This window comes from Primulina eburnea, unplaced genomic scaffold (assembly GCF_022965805.1).
Source record: "Primulina eburnea isolate SZY01 unplaced genomic scaffold, ASM2296580v1 ctg241_ERROPOS200780, whole genome shotgun sequence".
Classification (NCBI taxonomy): Eukaryota; Viridiplantae; Streptophyta; class Magnoliopsida; order Lamiales; family Gesneriaceae; genus Primulina; species Primulina eburnea.
Window position 1 is genome coordinate 41339 of NW_027331075.1, and position 10493 is coordinate 51831.

General features: G+C 34.0%; 1 protein-coding gene across 2 annotated transcripts; it reads left to right on the forward strand.

Moving 5' to 3' along the window:
* Nucleotides 1–570: 570 nt before the first annotated feature.
* On the forward strand, nucleotides 571–10391 carry LOC140820866 (uncharacterized). Of its 2 annotated transcripts, none has more exons than XM_073181232.1 (20): nucleotides 571–721; nucleotides 789–846; nucleotides 1484–1525; nucleotides 1887–1955; nucleotides 2453–2515; nucleotides 3386–3478; nucleotides 3672–3783; nucleotides 4680–4725; nucleotides 4837–4908; nucleotides 5790–5852; nucleotides 5944–6098; nucleotides 6183–6247; nucleotides 7336–7486; nucleotides 7639–7744; nucleotides 7841–7976; nucleotides 8575–8639; nucleotides 8783–8947; nucleotides 9202–9274; nucleotides 9367–9439; nucleotides 10020–10391. In XM_073181232.1, exons 1-19 carry the CDS (start codon nucleotides 719–721, stop codon nucleotides 9420–9422), a joined length of 1593 nt encoding a protein of 530 aa, XP_073037333.1. In that variant the 5' UTR covers nucleotides 571–718; the 3' UTR covers nucleotides 9423–9439; nucleotides 10020–10391. The 2 variants fall into 2 exon arrangements, with proteins under 2 accessions (XP_073037333.1, XP_073037332.1); XM_073181231.1 differs by having other exon boundaries at nucleotides 10041–10391.
* The last annotated feature ends 102 nt before the right edge of the window (nucleotides 10392–10493 follow it).

A 10493-nucleotide genomic window follows, 5' to 3' on the forward strand; every position in this document is an offset into this window, starting at 1 on the left:
TCGAGCTTTTATCGCTAGTTTCGAACTCGGCTCGTTTGAAAAATACAAAACTCGCTAACAGCTCGAGCTCGATTTATTAATAGTTCGTTTATCATGTTTAACGAGTTTGACACGAACTCAGATCGTTAAACAAGCTCGTTAAATAAACTCAAATTTGCATATGAAAATTGAAGGATTGATTTATTATTTTATAGCGTTCACATGTTATCTATTTCACTAAAAACAATGCATGACAACAAATAAACAATGCATGTTGCTAAATTTATTGTCCTATAAAACTGGTCTAACACATTAGTCGAGCTCGAGCTCGAGCTCGGCATACATAAACGTGCTTACGAGTCGAATACCATTATGTTCTAGCTTGACTCGATACAATTGTCGAGTTGGAGCTCAATTCGATAAAATTTAGAAAACGGTCTCGAACGAAATTTTTACCAAATTGAGTTCCCAACGCCTCGCAAATTCGTTCACCTCCCTCAATTCGTATATGAATATATTATGGGCTGATCACGACTATAAAATATTTGGACAAGTGTGCCATTGGCCTGTACCTTTTTTTGGTAATCGGACCCAAATATAGGCCCAATAACAGGCGACAATTTCTGATAATCGCGTCAGCGTAAAGCTACTCAGTTTAGCAAAAACTCAAAAACCTAAATCGCAGATTTTACGCTCTCTGTCGAGTATCGGCTTTTGTTGAAAACCGCAGGAAAAACACATGGTAAATGTTCATACTTAGATTCGTGTAGTAGGTATATATTTGTGTTGATCTTTGCCGTGATGTTCAGGCTTTGCCGAACCGACAGACTGTGGATTACCCCAGCTTCAACGGCGATGGTGGCACAGGTATTTTTTGGATTTATTCAAATATTGATTATTGTTTTCGAGTGTTTTTTCAGCCGGCTAATTATTGCTATGTTTCTTTCATCGATAAAAGATTAATGATGGTTTCCACCACTTATGTTATATGTTCGAAGGAGCATCTGATATAGGCTTCGTTTTTACACTTTTACTTCTTGAGACTGCTTCAAGCCTTCGACATAATCATTGATTTGATAAGTAGGGGGTGGGTAGGGTATATTCATTTTAACATATTGTCTTGATTATTTAATACATTATCTCTTGATATCATTATACATTTTTACAATAAAAACAGAGCAAATCAAGCCCCGATTATGCAACATAATACATCATTACGCCATCAAAATAAAATTTGGCAGAGATGACATTTAAATGCTGGCAATGACCTACCTTCAGATGCATATCTTTGCTGTTGTTGCAATGGTTTGGTGGGTTCGTTTTTTTTTTAAAATTCATTTTCATTCACTTTTTAATCAACTGTCCCTTATCGTTTATTTGATTTGAAAGGAGTTGAGTGATTGCTTTTTGTTGAAGTTATATATGTTGATAATTGTGGTATGTGGCTTTTTCAATTGCCCCATTATTTTGTTAATGTCTTGTTTTGTGCTGTTAACTGATGCAGATATCGAGGAGGATATCAAGGCGTTGCAACTTGATTCATCAGGTATAATTGTCCTTTGGTTTAATTCTTTATGTAATTCTTATTGTTACCGTTGTTTAACTTCTCTAAAGTTAAAAAGTTAATTTTAAAAATGATTATTACTTTTATTCTCTACACGTAAGATAATGAAGGTTGTGGTTTGATTAAGAATTTGGGCTAGTTTGCAGTGAGTTCGAAAACCGTTGCTTTATTTCATGGTTTTGAGACTTACTAATGTCTTAACAAAACGAAAAATATGAAAACGGATGCAAGAATCTGTTTATATCTTTTATAAATTGACAAAATCCTTGGATCCATCAGAATCTAATCGAAGTATTCTAGTTGTTACTGTAAGTTTTACGAGGTCGTAATTTATTGTTTGCAGAAGATACTATTGTTGCTGACAAGGAAGATGGGAAGATTGATGTAGAATTAATTCTGGAGGTGGATAAAGGTAGGTCAAGTTACATATGATGTGTATGGTAGACCGGAGGAAATTTCTCATCCATATTTTATGTGTTTTTGTTAGCACCAGACGACATAACTTTGTGATTTATGCTTGAAGATTGAGGATTATGTTACAAGGATTGCTTTTAATGATCTTTCTGTTTTTATCCTCTACACCTGACATTTACCATTCTGATACGAGAACTCATATCCGGTTTATTGTATGCTGCTTTGTAATCATGACAAGAGAATCTGAAACTAAGAAACTGAATAGATCACCTGAAGATTTTTTATGTACCCAAATTTTTTATTATTATTACTTTTATCTTCAATGCTTTTACACGTCTATTTGGTATCAAAAGAATAAGGTTATAATTTATTGATCTTTATTCTTATGTATAAAAGGTGTTCATTTTTCTGATGGCTTTATCAAAAGAATGAGGTTGTTATTTAGTGATCTTTGTTCTCATGTATAAAAGGTGTTTATTTTGCCGATGGCTTTAGGTTTGGCCAGCACTTGTACAGACTCCAAACCATTGCAAGAAGAGCAAAGAGATGCATCTGAAGGTAGGTAATTGCTGAATCTAGTCTTTGATCAGCATTGTGTCCCTTGAATGGGTCGCAAGTGGACTGATAATATTATCTCCTCTTCCTGTAGCATTTAAATGCCATCTCTGCCAAATTTTATTTTGATGGCGTATTATGTTGCATAATCATTGCTTTATTTGTTCTGTTTTTATTGTAAAAAAGGTTAAATATAAAAATGTATAATAATATCAAGAGATAATGTCTTAAATAATCACCTTTTGATCGAATTTGTATATCCCATTTTATATTTATAAATACCCATTTTTATGTTTTGGCCTCATCTTATATTTGTTTGTCTAATTTACTTGCATTTTAGAGTATAATTTTTTTGACGTGATAAATTGTTTGCGCTAATACTGAATTTGCACTCATAATGAACAACAATGCTAACCTATCATTTAATAATTGATATAATAATAACTCCTCAAGACGACCTAATTCCATAACCATAAGCTCATATTCCCTATAAGCAAGAACAAAGCCTGATTAAAGGTCACATCTTTCTGTAATTAAATGTCATAATCTTAATGATGGATAACTTTTTCCCTTAAATTATTTATTTTTCTACTTTATTGCATATCATAGATAAAATAAAACAATGATATTATGTTAAAATACCACTAATACTTCCTTATGCTAGATTATTGCCCCTTTGCATCCTCAATCTTTTTTTTTTGTTTGCTTTGAAGTTCCCATACCATGAAATTGAATGGTCTCTGTGATTTTATTTTATTGTTAGAGGTATTGTTTTTGAGTGGATGCTACATTGAATCATGATTTTTCTTTTTTAAAATTAAGTTTATTTTGAGGATATTATTTTATGTTTTGACCTTTGATTGGTCTGTTCAGTCAAAGAAAAGGAAATCTCTGCTATGAAGGATGTTGTGAATGAGGTGGAGAATAAAAAGAGACATTTGAATGTTGTATTCATTGGTCATGTTGGTAAGTGATTTTTTCTTCAATTAAGAGATCCATATAAATTGTTGTATTCATCATACACTGGTTTTCTTAGCATAGGAACAGAACTTAATCTGAACGCATTGGACTTCGGGGTGTGATTGGACTGTCGCTGCTCTTTAACATATCAATAATCAAAGTTTGTTATGATGAGCAACATTATTCATCGTTTCTGCAGATGCTGGCAAGTCGACAACTGGAGGGCAAATATTGTTTCTCAGTGGTCAAGTTGATGACCGAACTATCCAAAAGTATGAGAAAGAGGCGAAAGATAAAAGTAGAGAGAGTTGGTGAGCGCTACTTGCATCTTATGTTAACTTGGAAATGTTACAACTTATGTCCACTGTTGGTTAAAAATACTCATTAGCATTTACTGAAAAATTGATACTTTTAACACCTCGTGTAGGATAAGAGAAGCCTCATCTTTGAACTGCAGCTTCATCTGCTGCAATGATGTTCATGAGTAGTTGATTTTGTTTGTCGTAGTAAATTTAGATGGATCTATACCATAACGGTGCATTAGTGATGAGATGACCTTCATCTAATCTGTTGTTGCTGTCATCAATACAATAGGTTGCTTAATATGGTATATCAGCTAGGGATGTTGTATCATACATTCTCCTGCTCTCTTAAACTTTTGAAGTGTTTTGAGTATAGACATGTAGGTATGTTAAATATCGAAAACTTTATTTCAAACAATACATCATTTTGTACTTCAAATCTATTCAAACCATTATCCAATTATATTCTTTCCTTGTGCTGTTTTCAACCAATTGTTACCTCATTCACATTACTGTAATTGTTATTCAAATTCATTTCACATACGATTATCTTACGAAGCCTCAATCCAATTCAATTTTCTTACAAAAAATGTTATAAAATTTGTGCTAAATTTTTGTAGCGACAGTAGGTGGAAGCCCAAATGAATATTGGCTTGTTCCCCTCTTGGTGTCTTGTTTCTGTAATTCCCTAAGTCCTTTGTGCATCAATCTCTTATTCCTGACTTTGGAAGGTTTTTCCGACCTCAGATCTATAAATAGATGCTATAAACCATGTGTTCGAATTTTTTTGCCGCTTCTTTCATGATGGTGTGATAATTTTTGCAGTCATTCAACTCCCTGTTGGATATCATTGCTTAATCTAGCTTTGGTTTTACTGATTTCCTTTACTTAATAAAAAAAACTAGGTACATGGCTTATATCATGGACACAAATGAAGAGGAGAGGGTTAAGGTACTTATCTGTGAATTTGGCTACTGAGTAATGTCTGGCGTTCTTTGTCCTCCAAATGCATTTGAATGTGTGAAGAGATGAGTGGTTTGTTGCCCTAATTTACTTTCGTAGGGAAAAACAGTTGAAGTTGGTCGAGCTTCATTTGAAACAGAAACTACTAGATTTACAATATTGGATGCCCCGGTAATTTCTATTTTCCTTTTATTCATTGCTCTGTGATTTCTCTTGTAGAAGTTCTGCAGTTGTAATAAATTTTGATTGCATATATTTGTATTGTTAAAGATTTAAATTTTGATTACACCTCTGATCTAAATTGATCTGGATTTCTGATAAGAAAAGTTTTATATTCGTTCTTGAAGGAGATTGGAATTGCGTTGAATCATAAGATAGTCTTTTAAAGTTTCATTATATATGGCATCCAATGAGTATACTTCATGAGCAGTGTTCTAAAATCTAAATGGCAGTCGAAGCGGCCGCCTAGTCACCTCGGCCGCCCCGTCGCCTTGCCTACGCATGAGACGGTTGTTTTAGGCGGCCCAAGCTATATGGTAGGTGGGCAGGCGGTCGAGGCAGGTGGAGGCGGCGAGCAGGTGGGGGCAGTCAATATTTTTAAGTTGTAGTCAACAAATTATTAAAACCTAGTCAAAGTCAATTAATTTAAAACTCAAAACCCTAGTTATTTAAATCACACTCCATTTTTTTTTACTTTTTGTTCTCACTCCTTTTTTTAACTTTTATATGATTATCTATAAAAAATTATATAAAAAAGTTCAACCGTCTAGGTGGCCGAGGGAGGCGATGGGAGGTCCCCGCGACCCCGCCCCGCCCCGCCACTGCCTCTCACCATTTACAACATTGTTCATTAGAAAATTCTGTCATCATTTTACACACCAGTTTATTTATCTGCACTTCGTGGTGTAACACATTTGTTTTAAACTTTGGTACTTCAGGGTCACGAAAGCTACAACATTGTTCATTAGACAATTCTGTTATCATTTTACACACTAGTTGATTTATCTGCACTTCGTGGTGTAGCTCATTTGTTTTAAACTTTGGTACTTCAGGGTCACAAAAGCTATGTACCCAACATGATTAGTGGAGCATCTCAAGCTGATATAGGTGTACTGGTAAGTACACGTATAATGTTAAAATGTGTATTTTATATGGTCAGATTTTGACTTGTTCTCTTCCATTTATTTAATCATCTTATCGTCACAGGTAATTTCTGCTAGGAAGGGAGAATTTGAAACTGGTTATGAGAGAGGTGGACAGACACGCGAACATGTTCAATTAGCAAAGACTTTGGGTGTTTCGAAGCTTCTTGTTGTTGTGAACAAAATGGACGATCCTACTGTTATCTGGTCAAAAGAGAGGTGTCTTTGTCTTAGAGTTGATCGAGCATCTGAAAATGCTGTATTTTATTTTTGCCTTGAGTTGATGCTGTTGTGTAATTGCAGATATGATGAGGTCGAGTCAAAAATGTCACCATTTCTGAAGTCTTCAGGTTACAATGTGAAGAAAGGTAAATTCCCTGTTGGAGCATACATTTTTCATACCGATGATGCATTATTTCCTTCACATGGAGAATCCGATTGAGACTTTGTTTTTATTTGTTTATTTTACTAGTGATCTTTTTTTGGTATGTTTGAAAATTATTTCAATTTTAATACTTGAATAAATAATTGTATTTCAATTTATTATTTATTGGACTATATTTTTTTTATTTTAAAATGAGATAGATTTTGTGTTTTAAAATATATTCAAAACACTTGTCTTTTTTAATTCTGATAGTTTTACTTGAATATAATTGGTTTTTATTTTCATATTCAGTAATTTACAAGCCTTTATATGTAATATGTATGTATACATACGTATATTTATGTGTCCAAAATTTTGTCGTCGTGTCCTTGCCTTTTTAAAAATCCATGTAGCCATCTTGTGTTGTGTCCATGTCCATGTCCATGTTTGTATCCATTTGTTGTAGCATGAAATCAATTTTGAATTGTCATGTTGATTTTAAGACTTCACAAAATGTGAAGCCTTATTTCCGAAAGAATTTTAAAATGTTGTTCAACTTGAGCTCTGATGCTCTACTAAATAATGAATTCATCATAAAACTGTGGTCTAGAGCTTTGCAAGAGCTTCGGTTGGTGTGGGTGAGATGCCGAAGTCCACCAAGGATTTATTACGTATGGATTTGGGACAGTTAACTGGTACCAGGGGAAGAATTTTTTGGCAAGTGGTTGTTCATTGCGTATGCTGGACGGTATGACTGGAAAGGAATAGAAGAATTTTCGAGGACAATGAAGAATCTACAGAGAATTGCTGGGAAAAAATAAAGATCAACATTGCATTGTGGATTGCCATCATCACGATTTTAAAAATGTTTCGATTTTAGATTTAGTGAGAAATTGGGAATATGTGGACCATTAAGACAAATTTCATGATGTGTGTTTTTTGACGAAGAGTGGACCACTAGTCCACTGATGTACTCTTTCTTAATCTAGTATTAATAAAATATGTTTCTTATAAAAAAATTCATCATAAATAATATCTGTTGGTATCCTTATTAATGTTTCGGTCATAAATTATTTTATATTTTTGTTCCAGATGTACAGTTTCTTCCCATATCTGGTCTTATGGGTATAAATATGAAGACAAGAGTGGACAGAAATGTCTGCACGTGGTGGAAGGGTCCATGCCTTTTTGAAGCTCTTGATGGTATTGAAGTCCCTACACGTGATCCAAAAGGTCCATTTAGGTATAAATATAATCATTTCTATTATACCGTTGTCTTCTTTGGTTATCGTTAGATGAAAGTTCTAATTTGTCACTTTTGTTCTTGATTTACTTGGGATTGTAATCATGATATAGTCGGCCTAATTTTATGTGCTTGACTGCTTGTTGTGACAGAATGCCCATTATTGACAAATTCAAAGACATGGGAACTGTTATTATGGGCAAAGTAGAATCCGGGAGTGTTCGTGAAGGAGATAGTTTGTTGATCATGCCAAATAAGGTGTTATTTCCTTTTATTTTGTTCTTGCACGAAATTTTTATTTTATGAATGCATGAAGCATTTAGGGGTTTAATCTTATGCTTTGATAATTTTCAGGTCCAGGTGAAAGTTCTAGCCATCTTCTGTGATGAAGATAAAGTTGGTCGTGCAGGACCTGGTGAAAATTTGCGAGTCAGGGTTTCTGGGATTGAGGAAGAGGATATCCTTGCTGGTTTTGTCTTATGCAGCACTGGTAGGTAAAATAGGTAGATTGTCCCAAATTTCGTCTTCGCTCAATGGAGTATCATTTTGTGTAATATACACGTGTTGTGATTTTTTAATACACAAATTGCGGGGATCTGTGGCATTGTAGCTCTATTGAGATGGAGATGGCAACTTTTCACATTTGAATTGAATGTATCATACCAAGTTGAAGTTCTCATTGATCATCCAGAGTCTGTACACTTTGTATTGTTGTTTAATGTCTTCTTTCCCTTTGTTGGTTTGAAATTTATAAATGCGACAAATGGATATCAAGAGCTTTCTATAGAAAATTTAGGTCAAAGTTTCTTAATATTGATGAGGTAGCTCCTTTAGAAATTTCATGGTCATTGTATACTAGTTAAAGGAGAGAGACTCTCAGAACATAGACAGCGTTCCTCTCTGAGTTCAATGATAGTGATTCTATTAATGTTGATAATTATTGTCCCACGTTTTCGTTCAGATGCCTGAATGAGTTCAATGGGTGGAATTGTTGGCTCCATGTATTTCATTTGGTTGCTCAATTCTCAAGCATGTGAGTTTCGATGCTTTATTTATTTTTGACCAAAATCGTTTGATTGTGTTTACAGCAAACCAAATAACTGCTGTTTCTGAATTTGTTGCCCAGTTGCAGATTCTGGAGTTGCTCGACAATGTATAGTTTTTTCTTTGATCTATTTCTCTATGTTATCTCTCTAATCTTTTCATGGGCATACTTGTCTGCGTGTTCATATTTGTTGTTCATTCATTTACTTACTTTTCTATCCATTTAAAGTGGTATGATGCTTTTCATGTTAGGCAATTTTTACTGCTGGATACAAGGCTGTTTTGCACGTCCATGCAGTTGTGGAGGAGTGTGAGATTGTTGATTTGATGCAACAGATTGATCCCAAAACCAAAAAACCTATGAAAAGAAAACCTCTCTTCGTGAAGAATAGTGCAGTTGTTGTATGCCGCATTCAGGTTTACATAGTTTTGCATTTTTCTTGTAATAACACTTTTATGTGGTGTTAGTTTATTTGAAAATGTAATAGTTTCTTTCTAAAATTTGTTTAATTTGAGTTGAATTGATCTATCAATTTATGAGATGTGATGGCTTGGAAATGGTGATTGTTCTATGACGTTTTCTAATTTCCTAATCTTGGTATTATAGTTCTCTGCTGATTTTTGTATTAGGGGATTGATAAAATTTATGTTACTACATTTTTGCCTCTCAGGTGAATAACTTGATATGCATTGAGAAATTCTCCGATTTTCCTCAACTTGGACGGTTCACTCTTCGCACTGAAGGTTTAAAAACCATTTGGCTTTGTGTAAATCATTATTCTCTGATGCTGCTTACTCAACCTTGTTAAGTTGACTTAAAATTTCTTTTCTGACAGGGAAAACTGTTGCTGTTGGTAAAGTAACTGCTCTTCTTACGGCTGATAATGCATAAAACAATTTTGTCACTAGGTGAGATTGTGTTCCATTTCAAGTAGTAGCTATCTTTTGTAGCTTGCTGTTGAAGCCTAGAGATTTCTGTGTTTGTTGTAACTGATTCCTGTCAAATGTGTCTCTTAGACATTAGAAGTTGTGGTTGAAAATTTACTTAGGCTATTGGTCATATTTAAGGTATGATGGTTGATATTTTTAAATCTTATAATTTTATCAATGTGTTTTAATTTGCATCTGAGTTCTTGAAATACCTCCAAATGTAGGTGCCTCGAGCCATTCTAGCTCTGTTATCGAGTAAGATATAAAGCATATACATCATGACAATGACAAGATAGCTTTTTCCTACGTGATTGCAAGATGTACTTGTTGATTTTTACCAGTTATGATTTTAAAATTACTTTCAAATTATTTGAAGTGCTCTTGTAAGGCTTCTTCAATCCAAAGGGATCCAAGAAAATCAATGACTTGCTTTGTAGTTTCCAACTAACTAGAGTCTTAAAGGAATTTCAAATGTATTCACTGTTTTTCTTTTGTCGTTGCGATTAATTTAATGGTCATTCTGAAGATTTTTGCGATTGAATATTATGTATTTAAGCAGGAGTGCCACAAAAATTTGCAGGTAACCATGAGAATGTTCTGTACTCGAAGTGACAATGTTGGTGTGTCCTTGACAAATTTCGGAGGTTGGTCATCAAGTATGGTTATTCTCATCTGTGACAATTTAGAGTACGGTTTCCGTCTCTGGCGTTTTACTACACTTGATGAGTTTTTTCCCCAATTGATGTCAATTGTGGTGATAGTTCGAGTCCCTCTTTCGGTGACTAGTGCCTAAAGACCGAGTGTAAAGCTTGTTATATTCAGTAGATAAATGGTGAAATATTGTTTGTTATTTTTTTAGACAAATTTAAGTTATACAGTGATTGTGATTATAACTTATTATTAGCTGCTAATAAAATTAGGCTTCATTTTAGGCTTTTTTCCATTTGAATGATGAGGTTGGGGCAAATGTGGTATTCGTGTGAAGGTATAGAGTATTTCAGGAATATGGAATTCCGAACCGAAATTTAATAAC

What these genes read in the sequence shown, in the direction of transcription:
- LOC140820866 (XM_073181232.1), top strand. An exon ending in CAACGGCGATGGTGGCACAG is followed by an intron (nt 847 to 1,483) that starts GTATTTTTTGGA and finishes TAACTGATGCAG; the next exon opens with ATATCGAGGAGGATATCAAG. An exon ending in GATAAAAGTAGAGAGAGTTG is followed by an intron (nt 3,784 to 4,679) that starts GTGAGCGCTACT and finishes AAAAAAAACTAG; the next exon opens with GTACATGGCTTATATCATGG.